We start from the raw sequence: 20,890 nt of genomic DNA on the forward strand, positions 1-20,890 counted from the left end.
TTATTTTTTGATTATTTAAAACAAACACTGTTCACATTGTTTTGTATTTCAAAATTCAGAATGATGAAAGAGATCTTGCTATATGTGTGTAAACAGGAAGAACAGAAAGCATCATTACAAAAAGATAACTTGTTACTCAGGCTACAGCATGGTAGTATGACTTGTAATGCAATAGTGGCTGTACTGATTATACTTTTCTCTATGGAAAGCCTTTATTTTGAATATACTATGAATCGACCTGATGGAAATATACATAGGACCACTTTTACAAAAATGAGGATAATGCTGGAAAATGAAAATCTCAAGTTTGAAAATTGATTTTTATTAGCAATATGTAGTCTGTCCTGGTAAAAATTGTATTTTTATTTATTTTCATCTTATCTACCTCTACCCTAACCAAAACATACAGACGACTTAAATTAAAAATGCACACCTTGAATTTTTTTAAAAATTATTTTATGTTAAGCTACATTAAGGGTTCTGATTTTCATGCATGTGGGTAAAACTGTAAAATTTTCAGACTTTCTCGCCTGGCTTTAGTACATCTGCATATCAATATGCATTCAGAGGTGGAAAGAAGTATGGCTTAAGTGCATTTGCATCATTCCTCAGGGGTGGAGAAAAGTTCATCTCCACATCAATAGGTAATTACCTGGGCTAGGAGGGCTTTATCTATACCTGGGAGGTTAGGGGGAGAGCTGGTTTTTGCCTTCTGCTGGAGCAGAAAAGAGAGAAACAGCCCCAGACTGCAGTTTGTGAGCAATAAACGGATTTTAAACTTTATTTAAATGAATTAGGATGTATTTACTTCCTTTTTAAATTTGGTTTATCCCTTACATATTTTTGACAAAAATATAAGCCCTTCTTTAGAAAGAAGTAAAATCAGATATGAGTTTCCCTTTCAAGAATGATTGCTCACTTAATTAGTAAAATATTCGCATTGACTAGATTTATTAACCTAAGGAAAAGTTTTAAAGTAAGTATAGTTAACGTTTATTCTTAAAAGATACTTCCAAGCTTGGAACATCCAAGGAGGAAAAAAGATGACTCTGTGATACTGAAACTTGAAGATTTTTAAAATTATGGTAATTTCAGTGCTTGAAACACTGAATACATTACATGTCATAAAACAGTGGTTAGTATGATATTTAATGATGTTTCAACGCCACCAACTAACTAAACAGAAAAGTTTATTCAGATTTTTTTAAAGGACTTATTTTATTCAGACTATTAAAAACAGGTTTTGATAAGATGGGCAAGGAGGAATATTCGTTTTCTTCTGTAGAATTTATTTCGGTAAAGTGATACATGATATATGCTTTTTCCCCAGAAATCTACATTAACTAAAAAGTATTGTTGATTATTCTTTGCTACAGTGATAGACTTAATTTTTTATTACCTTAAATCTTTCAGTCCAAGTATATTTTTTTTCCGTTCAACTTAATCCTCAAAATACTTTTGATACTATGGGGGGAAAATACTTGGACATCTATTTTTCGCCAACGTGTTCGATGACTTTTTAATCTGGGGAGAAATGGTCAAGTATGTGACTGTGTTTGATGACTTTTTAGTTTGGGGAGAAATGGTGAAGTGTGTGTCTGTGTTTTAATTACATGAATGAGCAAAGAGGAAATACTGGCTGTTTATAAGAACACTAAACTAAGCTCAGCTGTTTCTACATGGATAAAGTAAATCTCGGCTTAAAAATGAAAAAAAAAAACTAAGCCCAGCGCTTAGACAAAACCTTAGCACCTTGCTTCCAGGTGCAGAACACAGAGGACGCTCAGAGGGCCTGGTCGAGCTGGGCCTCCAGCTCCAAGGTGGCCGCAGGAAACCATCGAGCCGTCGTCCTCCCGCGTTCCTAGAGCGGAGAAGAAAGCGTGCAAGGGAGCGAGTGCGACCCTCGGCAAAGAGCTAATTCGGTGCTTGAGAGCGTTCGGTCCCTCGTGCGGGTCTTCAGCTGCCTGAGTGGTGACTTTGCTCCGGGTTAGGGAGTGCAGACAAGGGCCTGTGAAGCAGCTAGAGCTCTGGGGGTGCGCAGAAGCCTTCCGCTACCGCGGGGCGGTCTGTGCTTGGCCGGCGCAGGAGCGGGAGATACCAGTACTGCGCGGCCCAGGAGGACGAAGCCGTGGAGCTGGTAAACCAGGCACAACCTTCTGCTGCGTGTTTCACCAATTGAGCGCAATTTTAAATACGTATTAAAGGTAAGCCTTAGAAGATAATATTTAAGGAAAAACCTGAAGGAGGTGGAAAGACCTACGTGGCTTTTAGGGCACGTGCTTTCTGGGCAGAGGGAACAGCAAGGGCAAAGGCCCGAAAGCGCGAGTTTTCTTTACATATTCTGGAAATAGCAGGGAGGCCAGAGTGGTTGTGTTACAGAAAAGACTGGAAAACCTGGACTGGATCACTGACGGAAGAACCAAGCGGCGCTCGGAGTTCTTGGAGTGTTGAGGTTTTATTTTACACCGGCGGGCTCAGAGGGGAGTAGTCTGCCAAGGTCTGAGCCCTGAGCACAAGCAAGGGGAGCAATTTATATTATTTTGATGTGTGGCACTTCGGCATGCGCTGGGCAAAAGAGGAGCCCGGAGGAGGGGAGGAGGGAGCTGGGAGTGTTTTGCCAACTGGAGGAAAAAAAGCGGTTTGCTGACCTTGACATCTGTGTTGAATATTTTCCTTATCAGTTGGAGCACAGTGAACAAGGGTGAAATTTGTAGAGGATGGTACTGGGGGTGAGGAGAGGTGTGTAGAAGACGTGGACACTATTATGTAAGGAATTTGGTCGTTTCTTGGGGTTTTTACAGGATTTTAAGCAAAGGAAAAACATGATCTGACAAGTTGTAAAGCATCTATAGCTGGGAACTCATGATGAGAACAGACTGTTGAGGGAGGGGCAAGAGTGGAATCAGGGAAATTATTGCAGGTAAATCAGGTGGGAAAGAAGGATGTCTTGGAATAGTATTACTGGTAGAGGTGGTTAGTGGTCAGATTAATGATCTGCTTTGAAGGTAGAGCCAACAGGATTTGCTACTGGATCAGATGTGGATTGTGAGAGGTAAGTCAAAGATAAATCCAAGCTAAATCCAAATTTTCAGCCTGTAGCTTCAAGAGATATTGGAGGAAAAAATCTGAGGTTCAGCCTTCAGACCTTGTGTAGTTATTTAACTCTCCTTGTCTCAGTTTCCTTCTTTGTACAATGAGGTTAGTAATAGTATCTTCACAGGTTTGTATGAGGATTAAGTGCATTAATACATGTGAAGTATATAGAACACTTGTGCTGGCTTACAGCTTTATGTTCTGAGACACAAAGTGTGTATGGGCATTAATGAGAAGAAAGTTGGGGGATCGAAGAATATTCCAGGCAGGAGTAAGATATGGAAGGACCCAACAGCAGGGAAGAGTATTGCAGGTTTGAGGAATGAAAGTTTATTAGATTATAAGAAAATTTTAAGCTATATTGTTTTAAACTTGCTCCCTAAGGGTAAGAATGAGCCACTAAGTGCAATACACACAGCAGAGACATAATCATGTTTCCTCTCTATAAAGATCACTCACTGTCTGCAGTGTGGAAAATAGAGTGGTGGGTCAGAAAGACTAGTTTCAGTAGTCTGGATAGGAGAGGATGATGGCAAAGGGATGAAAAGGAGTGGATACGTTTGAAAGATATTTAGGCAGTGGCTATAGAACTTGATAGATATGATGAATGAGATGTACAAGGAGGCTGGAAGGGTCAGTTTATCAAATTAATTATTATATATTGTGTTGGATATATTTAATCCCATCATAGAAGTGAGCCACCACTAATTTAGCAACCTACACTACATCCAGTACAATATATATCCACTCACATTACAGAGGACAATCTGCTTTACTGAGCCTACTGATTTAAATGTTACTGTCAACCAAAAACAGCCTTACAGAAACACCCAGAAGGCTCAATCAAATTGTCACATAAAATTAACCACCACAATATCAAACATATATTCTGGCTAATAATCATCACTTTCTTGGACTTTTTCACTTCTATTAAGAATAGGATTTGACTTTTAAAATTTTAAGTTCATTTTTTTTTTTTTTTTTTTTGCTGTGAAAGTATTTTTTTTTTTCCTGTAGATTATTATTTTTTATTGAAGGGTAGTTGACACACAGTATTACATTAGTTTCAGGTGTACAACACAGTGATTCAACATTTATATACATGATAATTCTAGCTACCAGCTATAACCATACAAAGTTGTTACAATATTTTGACTATATTCCTTATGCTATACATTACATCCCGGTAAGTTCATTTTTGACAAAGAAAAATACTTATCAACTGGAAGTGTTAATATGTATACATCCAGGAGTATATAATAGCAAGCTGTATTTGGAGCCCAGCCAGGCACAGCCACTAATTGAGCGAGCCTTGCCCCTCAACCATGCATGTTGATTCAACGGTGTGTATCAACAGTTGGCTGATGCTTTGTCACTGATCTATATAGTCACTCAAGAGTAGTCAAAATCAAGAACGCTAAGTCCCCACATACCAAAGGCCTGCTCCAAAGGATTAAAGTGGAATTCTCCGAGTTCATTTTGACATGTTGGGTTTGAGGGGCCTTGGTAAGGTATCCAGGTACCAGATAGCCAAAAATAAAGATCTGGCACTGTTGAGATATCTGGGCTAGAAAATAAGAAAATCATTGGCATAAAGATACTAATTAAAGTCACAAACATACCTGTCTTCTCCATTACCCTTTCCTAGCTTCTGTCTTTTTTTCCATTTAATTTTATTTTTTGAAGAGTAGTTTTCATTCACTCTTACCATTTTCTCATTTTCCTTTGTCAAGCTGTCTCTTCTCCCTATTGCCTACCAGAACTTCCTTCACAGATGACCTATGTGTTTACTAATTAAGTATATATGTCAGGTCTTACATTAATCCACCTTCCTACAGCATTTCTTATTCTTGAGCACCATCTCTTCATAATTCCAGTTATACATGAATTACTATTCTTTACAAGTATTTATCTCAAAACATCTCTATGGATTAGGTATTATCTTCATTTTACAAATGAGTAAATTAAGGCTCCAAAAGGATAAGTAACTTGTCCCAGATCACGCTATAAGTGACAGTGCTGGATTGGAAGCCAGACCTGTTCCAGGCCCAAGCTCTTTTCACCACTCTACACTTGGAGAAATAGATCTTGGCCTTCTGGATACCACTTTGTTCACTTACCTCTCCATCTGTTCCTTCTCATCTCTCTTCCTTATAAGTAGGTCTTTCGCAGGGTTCCAACCCCACAGTCTTTTCCTCTACCTACCTAACTGCTACTCTGGATGCACTAGGCTTTCCAACAGCTCTATGCTCACACTTATCTGTCTGAAAACCCCTTTCCCTATTTTCTTGCCTGACATTGACTTGTCTTTTAAGACTCAGAAGGATTAATCTCTGGGAACACTTTTCTAACTGCTACTGGGAATTAGACGTCTTACCATTTTGCTCTGCTAGCATCCTGTGCATACCATCATCATGGCACTTAATGCACTGAACTATAATTTCTTTTTCACTTAAGTTTCTGGAGAAGCAGAGAGCTGTAGAGGCCAGGGAGTTGTCTTTTATGTCTATAACTCCAGCAACTAAGAGAGTCTGTCACACAGTAGACAATCAGTAAATGAGAGGAGTTATGAATATCCTTATATTCTTTTAGTTAATTCTGGTATTAGCTTTAGTGAACGTATAAGCAGATATATTTATTTTGTGTCTTCCCCCATCCCCCAACATTTTGAGAATTTTCAATCTACAAAAAACTTGAATAGTACATTAAAACTATATATCCCTCATATCAAGTTGTGAATTTCCTGCTACATTGTGCACTCTGTACACCCACACCCACACCCACATTTTACCCACTTGAAACATTTGAAAGTAAGTTTTAGCACCATCTCCTGAGAATAAGGATATTCTTTTACATGACCATAAAACTCTTATCTCACCTGAGAAAATTCTCTGTCAGAGATGACAGACTTTTTCTGTAAAGGGCCAGAAAGTAAATGTTTTCAGCTTTGCAGGTGACATGGTCTCTGTGGCAACTACTCAACTCTTCCTTGTGGTGCAAAAGCAGATGTAAACAATCTCTATAAACACATGGGCATAGCAGTATTCCAGTAAAGCTTTATGTACAAAAAAAGGCTTCAGGCTCTATTTGATCTCCTGGGCCTAATTTGCCTATATGCAAATCATTTATATTCACATTTCTGAATTCTTCAAAAAATAGTTATAGCTTTTTTTTAATGCAAGAGCCAATTTCATGCAATGCATGTAGTTGTCTCTTTGATCCAGAACAATACCTTGCCCACACACTCTTTTTATTTTTGTGAAAGTGATTGTTTTGAAGAATCCATGTCTGTTGTAAATAAGCTACATTCCAGATTTATCTGAAAGTTTTCTCATTATTAGACTCATGTTAAACATTTTTAGTAAAAATGCTACGTAAGCGGTAAGGCATAGGTCAGTTGTCTTACTGTTGGTGTTGCTGGGTTTGATCATTTGATTAAGCTTATGAATGCCAGATCTCCATTTTTCCCATTTTAATTAATAAGCCCTTAGCATGGTGATTCTTTGAGACTGTGATAATGTCCTTTTCCTTCACTCTTTTCAACTCACCCAGTGGCTTCACCCATTTATGTTCCTTTTTTAAGAATGGTTCAGAGAGAATAAAATGGATAATAATTACTGAAAATGTATAAACCAACAGAGGGGTATTGCCATTGTTATTATTGTTAACTACTGCTCTTGTGGTTTCTGTGATTCTTGTTATTACATATTCAGGAATATTCATGAGGAGACAGTCAAAAGGAAGTTCTCCAGAACAGAGAACAGTCTGAAACTAGGGATGGCGACAGCATTGGTGAGTGCTCATTTCCCAGCTCCACTGAATCTGAAGAAGAAGGGGCTTCTGTTGGTGAAGGAGGATCACTGTTTTACTCAGGAACAGGGATTCAAACAGCATGGAAACAGGTGCCTAGGGCAGGAGCCATTGTCCAAACAATTCAGGCAGTTGCGCTATGAAGAGACCACAGGACCTCGAGAGGCGCTGAGCCGTCTCCGGGAACTTTGCCGACTGTGGCTGAGGCCAGAGACTCACACCAAGGAGCAGATCCTGGAGCTGCTAGTGCTGGACCAGTTCCTGACTATCCTGCCTGAGGAGCTCCAGGCCCAAGTACAGGAGCATCACCCAAAGAGCGGGGAGGACATGGTTATTGTCTTGGAGGATTTGCAGCCGAATCTTAGAGAAACAGGACAACACATGGTAAGGGTCAGATGTGCTCTTTCTCAGGAAAGTGGGAATTGAAACCTCTGGCTGGAGAGGAGAACATGAGCTCAGCTGTGGGAGGAGATCTGCTAAGCTTTGGTTCAAAGTTTTTTCCAGTCTGAATATTCATTGCTGTGGGCCTTACCTCAGCCCTACCTGTTATCTGCTGGGAAGAAAATGAATGTGCTCAGTTCCCCAGTCTCTCTGCCCCCCTGGGATTTGTCTTCATTCTCTAACATTGAAGTGTTTTCCAGAACAGCAGTTTCCTCCTAAACCCACATATACTTAATTATCCCTAGGACCTAGACCAGGCAAAGAAACAGAAAATGCATGTGGAGGAGATAGTCCCTCTGAAAGCAGAGCAGGAACAGCAGGTCCAACCTAAGTGTGATGTTCCAAAGCCTGGCAAAGAGACGGGTGAGAAATAGACTACATCTTCTTCCATGTGATATGTGGTGGGCTCTGTAGTCCTTCCTGAGGCTTAGTACCCTTGGCATTTTTGTTTTTGTTTTTGTTTTCAGTCAGGTTTATTGAGGTATAACTAACATAGTAAAATTCATTCTTTCTAAGAGAATGAGTAAGTCAGTGAGTTTTCACAAATGTGAAAGTTTTCACAGATGTCTTCTAATCACTACCACCATCAAGCTATAAAACATTTCCATTACCCCAAACATTTCCCTGTACCGATCCTTGGTGATTTTGTTCACCTAAACCTAAAGCCCTCTCCTGTCTGGACCTTCACCATCCTCTTCTCCTTTTACTGTAGGGGTGAATTAAAAAAGGAGAGCTAGTTTCTGCCCCCTGCCCCCCACCCCAAGGCACATGCTTCATTACTCATTTTTTTCCTGCCTCCTTCAAATTACTGTATTAAGAGTGTTTTCTAAATATCACCAAGATTTTTTTCTTTTTTTACTCTACTGTATTTTCTTTATCACTGAAATGCCCTTTCTAGTTTCTGTCCCTTACATTTTTCTTTTCCTCTCTTACAAGCCTGCTTCTCTTTTCTTAGTGTCATCTTGGTGCTTTCATTAAAGTTGTTGCCTCTTATTCATTCTCCAGCATTTAAGCACAAATCCATTAGTGTTACTCCCCTCCTTAAAATGAGTAAGTGAGCTGGGTAATGCTATTCTTTCTATTTTTGTTTGTTTGTTTGATGTTTGAAAAATTTCATAATAAAAATAAGAAAAAAATCATCACCTTCAGTGACTTCCAGTAGCCATTAACAAAGGCCTCCCATGGCATGTTCTGGTACCTGCTGACCTTTCAGGTTCATGTCCACTAGCATAATCAATTTATTCCAGTTTGTCTTGGACTTCAGCACTGACAATTGCACATCCTGGAAACCCCTCATTCCCAAATTAGGGCAGTTAGCCCCCCTAGGTTCTCACACTGGGTTCTCATGCCGACCAGTATTCCATTTCCCATTTGCTCCTTGCTGTTTCTCTCTTCTGAGTCTCTGCTGCCTTGTTTCTTCTGTCTGGAGTACTTCTTCCCCCCTTTCCCTAATTCCTACGCATCCCTTAGGACCTGTCTTATATACCATTTCCTCTATCCCTCCCTAAATTCTCCAAATGTGTGTTAGTTTCCCCACCTAAGCTCCTTGAGCTCCAAGATTTCTCCTATCGTAGAACTAATCACATTGTATTATAGTTGCTGGTTTACTTCTGTTTTGTTCCTGTCAGACTAAGGGCAGGGGCTTCCTAAGTTGGCTACAGTCCCTAGCATAGAATAGACCATCAAAAAATGTCTATTTGATGAATGGCTGATTTTTATTCTAAAGCCTTCTTTTACTTATCAGCTAATTAACCGATTCAATTTCTGCGTCTGCTTCAGAAATCCCCTTCTGGAAGCTTTCTGAGTTGAATAGCTGAAATAGAAGGGCCTGACTTTTATGAGTAGCCGTGCAGAAATGAATTTATGCCATGTAATCAATGATGGGTATCTATTTTGAATTTGAAAAATGTAGTGATAATAGATACTGGAAAGTGTTCCTTACCATCTGGATCTATTGACAATGCTATTTTATATTCAAAGTTGAGGTCATTTTTTGGTTTCATACTCCACCCCCGCACACATATACAATTTAAGTCATTTATGTCATATCATTGTTGGAAAAGAATCTCTCCTATTCTCATCCCTTAACTCTCACCCCATCCCATTCCCACAAGTAGGCTACTTCACTCTCTTGCAAAACACTACAGCGGTGCATTGTTTACCCTGTTTAATCTTCTCACCAATCCCCACATACAAGACTTACTTCCTCTAATGTCTCCTTACCAGTCTTCACTTTCACTTTTACTTTTGGCTCTTATTTACTCTGTTTGTATAGTCAGCTGTCTTTATCTTTTCACTCCTATTAATCCTCATTGTTTGTTATTAGTGCTGCTTAGGATTTTTCTATTTTCTCTGTCCACCTCCCATTTTACTCTGTCATTCTGACTTTGCATCCCCATTCATGCTCCTGGCCTTAAAAAACGTATCCTTATCTGCACATCTCTTTCATCCTTTTGTCTGTATATCTGAGCTTAGGTTTTATTTGGCAAACATTGTTTACTATCTCTTATGTACCAGACATATGAACAAATTATTACAGCACTGAGATATAATATCTCTGTTGAACCACCCAGGAAAGCAGTTACTGCTGTTTAAGGGGGTGAGGAATGGCTAAGACATTTTTGTGAACTCCCATGTTCCACTAAAGGTCTTATAGTCCACTGTTTTTAATTGACTGGTGAAACCTGAGCCCAGAGGGTTTAAATTGCCTAAGACTACACAGCTAATCATTGATAAAATTGGCACCATGTCTACAATTCTTCATTTCCAGTTCATTTCTTCAATTCCAGTACTAGCCCTTTCCTACTGGCCTCAGGGTCCTCAGCTGACCTAGATTTTTTGTTTTCCATATGACAAACCATCTTCAGGAGAATATAGTCATGCCTTTAAGACAGTTTGCTTGCTGGCTAACTTTGTGTGTGTGTGTGTGTGTGTTTGTATCACATGATAAATATTCAAACTATTTAAAACAAATCACCTCCCTCCAGAGTTCCACATCCTTCCTCAAAGGGAGGCACTATTAAAATTTTCTCATGTATCATTCTGTATATATTCTGTGCATACAGCATCCAGAGCATTTCTACTTTGCACACATGGCTTGATTTAAATTTTTTCTCAAATTGTAGGTTCCTTTCTCTAAGCACCAAAAAACAAGTAATTGGTGATATATTTTTAATGTTTCAGGTGAGGAGACAAGGATTGAGAATGGGAAGCTGGTTGTAGAGACAGACTCTTGTGGAGGAGTGGAGTCATCTCAGAAAATATCCGAACCCACAGATGTTCATTCTAAGGACTCTAACTTGGAAAGGCAGCAGGCCAAGCCCCAGGCGAAGACTGACTATAAATGCTCAAAATGTGGGGAGGGATTCATCCAGCACTCAGACCTGATTAAACATGAAAGTACGCATACAGGAGAAAAGTTTGGTAAATCTGAAGTGTATCAGAGTTCTAGTCTCATTGGACATCAGAAAATTTACTCTAGAGAGAAAGGTCATCAGTGTCATGAGTGTGGGAAAGCCTTTCAGAGAAGTTCACACCTTGTCAGACATCAGAAAATCCATCTTGGTGAGAAGCTTTATCAATGCAAGGAGTGTGGAAAAGTCTTTAGCCAGAATGCAGGCCTTTTGGAACATCTCAGAATCCATACTGGAGAGAAACCTTATCTGTGTATCCACTGTGGAAAGAACTTTAGGCGCAGCTCTCACCTTAATCGGCACCAGAGGATACACAGTCAGGAGGAGCCCTGTGAGTGCAAGGAGTGTGGAAAAACCTTTAGTCAGGCCCTTTTCCTCACCCACAATCAGAGAATCCATGGTCATTCCAAAAGCCATCAGTGTAACGAGTGTGGGAAAGCCTTCAGTTTGACCTCAGACCTTATTCGACATCACAGGATTCACACTGGAGAAAAACCTTTCAAGTGTAATATATGCCAGAAAGCCTTCCGACTAAATTCACATCTTGCTCAACATGTGAGAATCCACACTGAAGAAAAACCTTATGAGTGTAATGAATGTGGAGAAGCCTTCAGGCAGAGGTCAGGTCTTTTTCAGCATCAGAGATATCACCACAAAGACAAGCTGTCTTGAGGTGGCCTTTTCTGATGTTTTGTAAACATCAAAGACCGTATATTGACAAGCAAACAGCACTTTAGAAAACATCACTCTAGTTGATTCTGGCATCAGAGAACTCTTGGAGGCCAAAGTGGAGGCTATGTGCTTCCGCTGTCTACCTTTAGTTTCCTTGAAGTCAACTTTGGGCAACAATAATTTGACCCTAGATAGTACTGTGGAATTAGAGTTAAATAGCATTCTTTATTGTGGGACTTCTCTGGGCCTTTAACATGGTAAATGCATGATTATCCATTTCCAAGTAGTAGAGAGCCTCAAGATTGAACTATGTCTTTGAAGTCAGCAGCCAATCAGTATCCACAGATTTACAGGCTTAAACAGAACAAGAGCAGGTTGAAATTTTTGCATACACTACAGCAAAACTCTATAAAATAAAACTAACAATGTTTGAACAAATACCACATTCAGAAGTCTCTTAAAGTTCAGGTTAATGGTGAACACTTTCCCCCTCTGGCTTTACTAACCAACCCATGCTGGCATTTCCCCCACTCCCAATCAACAGAAGCACTTTGGAATGCAAAGATAATCTAATTTTATCAATTCCCACCTCCATCCTTGCCACAATACTTGATTGATTCAAGTTAGAGATCAAGGTTCTATTTAGACTATGGAAGAGATTTCCTAAGTCATTTGAATGAACAGTGCTGAATTAATCCAGGTAGCAATTGTCTGACTTGCCAACACCAGTGCCACTGTAGTACCTGCTGCATAGACACTATCTAATAAATGGGGAAAGAAATTGGTCTTTTTTCCTTTAATATTACGATGCACTTTTAAAATGTTGCTTGTTCTGGAATTCTTTGAAAGTCACAGTCATCTTGGAAGAGATTATAATCTTTAAACTGAACACCAAAATGTCACAGTAATGATGAATATTAAGCCCAGGGAAGTCTATTTCTAAACCATCACTAACTGATTGGTAATAACTACTTAGGGTACTGCTGTCTGGAAAAGACTGCCCTGGGTGTGGGAAGATAGGTACACCCTCATGTATTGCTGAAGATTTGATTCAGCTGCATATAAATTTTTAACAATGTAGTAGTAACTTCATAAAAATTGGTTTCCCTCTCAAATTGAAAAGACCAGATAAGCTGTTCAGGACTGGTAAGGTGTTTCCATGACATCACCAGGGACCATGGCCTCTGCCTTTCTGCTCCACCTTTCTACTTCATGCCAGTAGTCCTTAAGTCATATGATCCTCAACAACTGCTGAAGCTCCATTCACCATATGCAAAATAAGGACGAAATACAGAAGGACCAAAAGACTTTCCAGTTCAGTCAGCTCCCTTTGAGCAGTCTTCCTATAAATCACTTCAGCACATATGTCAGAGTTCAAAACCTAGGGCAGGGAGGCTAGAAAGTGTCTTACTCTGGGTTGCAGAGGGCCCAGCTGAAAATCAGGCTTCTGTCACTAAAAATGAAGGGGAGAATGAAGGCTAGAATAGGCCTACTTGCTCTTCCCACTCCTTTCTGGCTGCATGCTTACCAGAAGCAACAGCTAATACCGTTTTCGGAGGAGGACCTGATCTGTAGGAGAAGCAGCTATATCTTGCTTATATGAGTAAATTAAGTTGATAATCAGAGGTTTTCCTTCAAGTGTTTTGAGGACTGCTGAGATCAGTACCTAAACATTCAGCTCTGTGTCATAGTTTAAATCTGTTTGATTCTGTTCAGTTTAAGAAAGAGACATCGAATATCTTTATTTTTCTCATTAACAAGCAATGACAATGAAAAGATTCAGAGTATGAAGAGTTATATACTCTTACATATCTGGAAATTTTACTTTGGTTTTCTTCATAATGATTCTATAGTACATGTATTATAAGCATTCTAAATTCATTGACACCTTAAGCAACCTAATTCTTCCTTACAGTTCCAAAGAAAATAGGATTCTCATCAGTACCCTGGGGGCAAATTTATAACCACCTGGGCATAAATACTGAATGGAAGTATATTTTAATATGTTTTCCTTATTCTTGAAACGAATGCATCAAACATAGAACAAATGTTATAACATCTTGATTAAGCTTTGTTTGCAGTGTAAAACCTTCTAGGCACTCTGGTAGTTAAGTTAAAAATCCATTCAGAGGTGCTTGCTTCGGCAGCACATATACTAAAATCAGAATGATACAGAGAAGATTAGCATGGCCCCTGCACAAGAATGACACACAAATTCGTGAAGCGTTTCATATTTTTAAACTCTTTATAAGCGGAGCCAAGTGAGAATCTCAAGAAATTAATAACTTCATATTGTATATTAAAGTTGTAAATTAAAATGTTTTGGTCAAGAAAAAAAATCCATTCAGAGGGAAAGAAACCAGGAAGAATGAACTTCCTGCTGATCAGCCATTTCTATTTGGGTGGTGTCCTGTAACACCCAGATACAGAATGGAATGAGGCATCTGTGTCCCCATTTCCTGCTCATTCTCATAAAAAATGATAAAGTTATATAGCTTGTCATTATAAAAACAGTATGGAAAACTTGGAAAGTAAAAAAACCACTCTAATTTTCACTTATAAAAAAATCACTGCTTTATTAACTTTAACAATTATGATAAGTTGGTATTGATAATTTTGTATTCTATTTGTTTTTTTTTGTATTCTCTATTTTTAACATAATTGTCCATGTTAAAATATCTCCATAAATTCTTATTAACTCATATTGTCTATTATAGAAGTTCATATATATGGTGAAAACCTTGAAAAACAAGAAATAAATCTTGTCTCATGGTCCAGATATAACCACTTAATAATATATTTTCAGATACTGATCTTTTTTCTTTTTTTTTTGGTACCATTAATATACAATTACATGAGCAACATTGTGGTTACTAGTTTCCCCCCATTATCAAGTCCCCATCACATACCGGAATCACTGCTTGTCTTCTCTCTGCTATATTGCCTTCGCCTTGCCGCTCCCCCCACTACATTATGTGTGCTAATCGTAAAGCCCCTTATTCCCCTTCTCCCTCCCTTCCCTCCCCCTCCCATTCCCCCACCTCAGTCCCTTTCCCTTTGGCAGCTGTTAATCCATTCTTGGGTTCTGTGAGTCTGCTGCTGTTTTGCTCCTTCAGTTTTTTCTTTGTTCTTATACTCTACAGATGGTGAAATCATTTGGTACTTGTCTTTCTCTGCCTGGCTTATTTCACTGAGCATAATACCCTCTAGCTCCATCCATGTTGTTGCAAATGGTAGGATTTGTTTTCTTCTTATGGCTGAATAATATTCCATTGTGTATATGTACCACATCCTCTTCATCCAATCATCTACTGATGGACACTTAGGTTGCTTCCATTTCTTGGCTGCTGAAAATAGTACTGCGATAAGCAGAGGTGCATATGTCATTTTTGGGACTAGGAAACTGCATTCTTAGAGTAAATTCCTATGAGTGGAATTTCTGGGTCAAATGGTATTTCTGTTTTGAGTTTTTTGAGGAACCTCCATACTGCTTTCCACAATGGTTGAACATTCCCACCAGCAGGGTAGGAGGGTTCCCCTTTCTCTGCATCCTTACCAGCAATTTGTTGTTCCTATTCTTTTCTATGTTGGCCATCCTAACTGGTGTGAGATGATATCTCATTGTGGTTTTAATTTGCATTTCCCTGAAAATTAGGGATGTGAAGCATGTTTTCATGTGCCTGTTGGTCATCTGAATTTCATCTTTGGAGAATTGTCTGTTCATATCCTCTGTCCATTTTTTAATAGGGTTATTTGCTTTTTGGGTGTTGAGGCATATGAGTTCTTTATATATTTTGGAGGTTAACCCCTTGTCAGATATGTCATTTACAAATATATTCTCCCATACTGTAGGATGCCTTTTTGTTCTGCTGATGGTGTCCTTTACTTTTGAGATACTGATCTTTTTTTATGCATAGAAACATTTTGGTTTTTTTTTTACTGGACTTTAATTATATCATGAACAGTTTTCATTTGTAACAGGACAAATTTGCTGGTTCCTAGTCCAGTTCTGCCATAATCCTGAGTGGGTAACCTGTCATGTGACCCTTCTCTGACCACTGAGATTTAGACCAGGAAGAGACCCCTAAACCAGGCTTCGCCATTTAGATACATCTAGTTTGATACTGAATCACAGATTCTGATTGGTCTCTGTTAGGCATTTGAACTAGAAAGTAATATAGAACTGACACCGTTTCTGTTGTCACATAAGAACCAAATAGATATAAGCTAGCCCAGTGAGAAGCAAAAGAACGCAGCCAACTCCAGAATGTGTTGGCAGGAGAGGGGTGTCCCATGAAGGCTCAGAAAGATTCAGAAGAAACATCTTCAGCCTTCAGCTTCTGAGGTCCACCTACTGCTGGTTTTGGGAGTCCATGGGAATGTTATGTTTCCAATAAAGACTTTTTTAAACTTAGTTTGACTGAGCTTCCAAACTTTTCAAACAACAACAACAAAAACACCCTGATTATCTTCCACATCATGGAAGATAATTTTTAATATATGTTGCACAGTATTCTATGAAATATGTTTCCACTGCCAATCATTTATGTTACCTATAGTTCTGTCATCATAAACAATACCTCAGTAAACATCCTTGTATATACAACTTTTCTCATTTGTAGAATTATTTTCCTTAACTTAATTCCCGTAACTAGAATAGATGAGACAAAGAGGAGATATATTTTCTAAGACTTTTGATGGATTTTCAAGATTGCTCCCCAGAGAGGTTATACGAATCTGTGTACCCTTTTAGCAGTATGTGGAAAGGACCATTTTTCCACACCCATTTCAAACTTGGGAATTATTAATTTGAGTATTTGACAATCGGGTACATACAAAATGGGTCTGCTTTTTAAAGGGTTTTTCAGTATATTTTTACTATCAAACATCTTTCCACATGTTATTCAATCATTTGTAATTCTAATTTTATAAACAGCCATGTTCACATTTTTCTGAAATTTTTCTATTGGATTTTCCCTTTACAGCAGTGCCCTTAAAATTAAATGGAGCTGTATATAAAAATTTTAAATGCACATGCTCTTTGACAGATCAAGTCCAGTGTGTCATATTTACTCTAGAATTATAAAAGGACATAAATATGTTCAATGGTGTTCTGTGCAGCACTACTTATGAAGAAAAAAAGAAAACAATAGGGATAGTTAGTAAATGATGATATGCCCATATAATGGAATATTATTCAGCTGTCAAAAATGTAAGCAGATCGGGAAATCTCTGCAAGATATCTTAACAGAAAAAGCTTAAGGTGCAAAACTATATTGTGATCACTTAAGTGTTTTAACATATATAGACACCCAGTCACTAAACAAATTTATTGAGTGCTACGATGGGGCTGGTGATATCCCAGGGAAGAAATACACAAAATACTGAAAATAGTTAACTGGGGAGTCAGACATTTTTCATTCTATAGTCTCTATGCAATGAGTATGTATAGTTCATACATAATATGTATATTTAAATTTTAAAAATTAATTTGTGCTGCTTTCTGTATTACAATTTTTTTAATTCATCTCTGTCCTGCAGCAGCCTGTGAGGACCCTGAAGACAGAGGCTCAGTTTTGCCTTTACCACCTTGTTGATTTTTAATTGAAATGGGTTGCACAAATGAGGAAAGCGGTTGGGCGTCGAAGGGGCGGTGGGGGTCCGCCCGGGGCACCAGAGAGACGTGCAGCCGCCTTCCTAGAGAGGCGCAGAGCCGACTGGACGCCGCGCCTAGGCCGCTGGTGCGGCGGGGGAAGCAGCCCTGGGCTCCCCGGCCGGGTGCAGGAGGCGCCCGTGAGACCTTTCCGCCCCGCGAGATCTGGGCCTCCGCACCCCGGGGGGAGCCTTTCACGATATCGGCCACGAGTTTGTTGTGTAGGTTCCTTGAATTTTGGTCCATTAACCAGCTATTAGACACGCACTTACCGACTGCCCGCTGTGTGCTGTGCGCTGAAGTGCTGGGGTGCAATCTCGGTAAGGTACGTTCTGGGCCCCCCAGAGCGTCTTGGCTACCGGCGTATCCTGTACATACACGTGCACTCACCAAGAGTCCACGGTGTGTGTTCAATACCAGGTACGTGCCCGGCTCGGGGCGGTTACGCAGAGATAACCTCTGGCATCCAGGAGCAGTGGTGGTGGTGGTAGTGGTGGTTGGTGTGATCTGTATACGACATGGAGAGGGCGTGTGGCAGCTTTGGGCTCACTTTTACGTGGGAACACCCTACCTCCACCTGAATGACTTAGTGGACAGAAGAATTTTCTCTGTGCATTAGATTTGGGGGTGGCAGTTGGGCTGGGTCTTGGGAAATCAATCCTGTTAGAAGGGCTGCCCAGGCCCTAAAGTACAAGGTGAGTGGGGAAAAACTGAGCAGTCAGAGTGACAGTGACGTGAGGAATTTGGGAAGATCGTGGCTTTCTTGGAGGTAGGGACTGTGTCTTTTATTCTTGTGTTGGCATTATGCCTGGAAAGTAATGGCATGCTGATATGTTTATGGAGTGACAAACCAAAAAATACCAGCAAAACACAGTAAAGATCAGATAGTGGGGGGTTTTAATTAGTTCAAAGAGGAGCAATTGAAAGCCGCGTTTTGGTGGGGGATATTGTTGAATATAGTCCAAGTTGTGCTTTAGGAAATAGTAATCCAATCATGATATAGTGGGAGGTGAGGCAGGAATACTGCACAGAAAACTATTGTAATAGTGAATGTAAATGGTAATAAGGGAATAAAAGGAAGCAATGACTGGAAGAGGCATTTTGGTGGAAGAATCAGCTGGACTCAGAGTAATTGTATAGTGGGGCCATTTTGGAGCCTGAATGCCTAGAGGATGGTGGCGATACCAAAAATTGGGAAAGCTGAGTGATTGCATCTTTGAGGGGATTCTGATTTCAGTTTGGGATATGTTAAAATTATGAGGCAGAAGAAGACTGAAGTTGGAGGCATTGTGCTGGCATTTCAAGATAAGAGTCTGAAATGTAGAAGGCAAGTTAGAGCCAGCCAGAGATTTGAATGTTCTTAAAATAGAGATACTGAAATTGTGATTAATGAGATCATGAAAAGAGAGAATAAGGAGAGAAAAGAACTTGAAGCATGCCTACTATTTCAGTATTCTATGGTTACATTAAAAAAATAAAAAATAAACTCCCAAACTTAGGGGCTTTAAACAACCTCAGTTTACTATTTCTTACAATTGTATGGGTTGACTGGGCAGTTCTGCTGCAGTTACTCATGTGGCTACATTCAGGGGGCAAATCAGCTGGGGACTGGGCCCAGCTGGGCTTTGGCTGGGGCCCCTGGGCTCTCACCCACTTGGCCCCCCTGCGGGACTGGCTTGGTTTCTCTCGCAGCATGGCTGGCTCATGGCAGTGTGCTGAGAACTACAAGAGCACTTCCTCTTACAGTGTCCTTTCTGCCATATTCTGTTGGTCAAAGCAAGTATAGGCCAGCACAGATTCAAGAGTAGGAAAAATAGACTTGACCTCTTGATGAGAAGAGTGACAAAACTCATCACAAAAGGTCTTAGGGGATGGGAGAGTTTGGGTATACTGTATCTCACCTACATTTAAGGTGGGATAGTCTGTGAAAAATACAGAGATAGATGGTCTTTGAGAGTATATTTAATCTGCCCATGGAGGCAACCATCTGGCTCCTCCACAGATAAAATTATCCTTTCTTACCAGCTAAAGTATAAGCTGCTAAAGCATTCTTATTCTTAGCCCTTCTTCCATCATATCCCTCACCTTAAATCCCATACCTCCAGGCTCAACACCCTTAAGAGTTCAAGGTATACCTGTGATCAATTTAACTGACAATAAAGGCAACCAGGCTCAGCTTTTGAGCATGACTTAACAGTGGGTACAAAACATACATTTGTTACATGAAAGTTTTGATGCTCTTGTAGTTTATGTTTCTGTCCAGTTCTTTTTTTTTTATTTTTATTAAGGTATGATTGATATACACTCTTATGAAGGTTTCACATGAAAAAACAATGTAGTTACTACATTTACCCATATTCTGAGATCAGACGAGATCGAGCGTGTTCAGGATGGTATGGCTGTAGACATTTACCCATATTATCAAGTCCCCACCCATACCCCAATTCAGTCACTGTCCATCAGTGCAGCAAGGTGCCACAGATTCACTATATGCTTTCTCTGTGCTACACTGTTCTCCCCGTGATCCTGACCACACCGTGTGTACTAAATATAATACCCCTCAAACCCCTTCTCCCTCCCTCCCCACCGCCCTCCCACACCCCTCCCCTTTGATAACCACTAGTTCATTCTTAGAGTCTCTGAGTCTGCTGCCATTTTGTTCCTTCAGTTTTGCTTCATTGTTATACTCCACAAATGAGAGAAATCATTTGGCATTTGTCTTTCTCTGGCTGGCTTATTTCACTGAGCATAATACCCTCCAGCTCCATCATGTTGTTGCAAATGGTAGGATTTGTTTTTTTCTTATGGCTGAATAATACTCCATTGTGTATATGTACCACATCTTCTTTATCCATTCATCTACTGATGGACACTTAGGTTGCTTCCATTTTTTGGCTATTGTAAATAGTGCTGCGATAAACACAGGGGTGCATCTGTCTTTTTCAAACTGGGCTGCTGCATTCTTAGGGTAAATTCCTAGGAGTGGAATTCCTGGGTCAAATGGTATTTCTATTTTGAGTGTTTTTAGGAACCTCCATACTGCTTTCCACAATGGTTGAACTAGCTTACATTCCCACCAGCAGTGTAGGAAGGTTCCCCTTTCCTGACCAGTTCTTATGCCTCAGATGTACATTTGGAAAAACATTTCTGAAGCATAGACACCAGCTAAGTGAACCTTTTCCTAGCCTTTAAACTCAGCATGGATGAAGCTCTGCCAGGTCCCTCTTCTGAGAGTGGAGACAAGCTTACGAGAGTGAAGCAGGAAGATCCCGCATGTGAGCAGATGTGCTCACATGAGCGCTGCTCCCACAGTCAGGAGATTTGCCGCCTGCACTTCCGGCGGTTCTGCTACCAGAAAGTAACTGGGCCCCGGGAGGCTCTGGCCCAACTCCGAGAACTTTGCCATCAGTGGCTGAGGCCAGAGACACATACCAAGGAGCAGATCCTGGAGCTGCTGGTGCTGGAGCAGTTCCTGACCATCCTGCCTGAGGAGCTCCAGGCCTGGGTGCAGACATATCATCTGGAGAGTGGGGAGGACGTGGTGACTGCAGTGGAGAATCTGGAGAAAGACACAGGAGACACGGAACAGCAGGTAGGAAGAGGCTGTGTGTGGTGGTGTCGAGAAAAAATGAGGAATGTTTGTTAACTTTTTAACTTTTTATTTTTAAAAAATAAAAGTATTGGGAGAACAGTACAGAGAACACCTGAAATAATCCTTCCCCATTCCCCACTTGTTAACATTTGTTTCATGCTATGCTCCACTTCTGTGTGAGCAAGCACTGTCTCTCTCTGTATCTCTTTATGTATG

General features: G+C 40.0%; 2 protein-coding genes and 1 non-coding gene across 6 annotated transcripts in view; all 3 read left to right on the forward strand.

Annotated features, from left to right (window-relative positions):
• Positions 1-1,791: 1,791 nt before the first annotated feature.
• ZSCAN26 (zinc finger and SCAN domain containing 26) lies at positions 1,792-15,843 on the forward strand. Of its 2 annotated transcripts, none has more exons than XM_037019088.2 (4): positions 1,792-2,204; positions 6,807-7,287; positions 7,590-7,707; positions 10,528-15,843. In XM_037019088.2, exons 2-4 carry the CDS (start codon positions 6,871-6,873, stop codon positions 11,427-11,429), a joined length of 1,437 nt encoding a protein of 478 aa, XP_036874983.1. In that variant the 5' UTR covers positions 1,792-2,204; positions 6,807-6,870; the 3' UTR covers positions 11,430-15,843. The 2 variants fall into 2 exon arrangements, with proteins under 2 accessions (XP_036874983.1, XP_036874984.1); XM_037019089.2 differs by lacking the exon at positions 1,792-2,204 and adding an exon at positions 2,289-3,052.
• Positions 13,561-13,667, forward strand: LOC118972507 (U6 spliceosomal RNA). Its single transcript, XR_005061527.1, has one exon. It is a non-coding gene; the product is annotated as a U6 spliceosomal RNA (small nuclear RNA).
• Positions 15,844-16,975: 1,132 nt separating the features above from the next.
• The window catches only part of PGBD1 (piggyBac transposable element derived 1), a 34,425-nt gene continuing 30,510 nt past the window's right edge, over positions 16,976-20,890 (forward strand). The window contains exons 1-2 of one of the 3 annotated variants that reach the window (XM_073224267.1): positions 16,976-17,407; positions 20,268-20,674. In XM_073224267.1, coding sequence (XP_073080368.1) covers positions 20,282-20,674 — 393 coding nt within the window. In that variant the 5' untranslated portion in view covers positions 16,976-17,407; positions 20,268-20,281. Of the gene's footprint in view, positions 17,503-17,539; positions 20,675-20,890 lie in introns of those variants that run through there. The other 2 variants (XM_073224265.1, XM_073224266.1) reach the window with 2 other exon arrangements.

Source organism: Manis javanica, chromosome 16, assembly GCF_040802235.1.
Source record: "Manis javanica isolate MJ-LG chromosome 16, MJ_LKY, whole genome shotgun sequence".
In the NCBI taxonomy this organism is placed as follows: domain Eukaryota; kingdom Metazoa; phylum Chordata; class Mammalia; order Pholidota; family Manidae; genus Manis; species Manis javanica.

Coding starts and splice junctions, on each gene's coding strand:
- ZSCAN26 (XM_037019088.2), top strand. CDS start 6,871: ATGGCGACAGCATTGGTGAGTGCTCATTTCCCAGCTCCACTGAATCTG. Junction 7,288..7,589: donor GAGAAACAGGACAACACATG/GTAAGGGTCAGA, acceptor AATTATCCCTAG/GACCTAGACCAGGCAAAGAA. Junction 7,708..10,527: donor AAAGCCTGGCAAAGAGACGG/GTGAGAAATAGA, acceptor TTAATGTTTCAG/GTGAGGAGACAAGGATTGAG.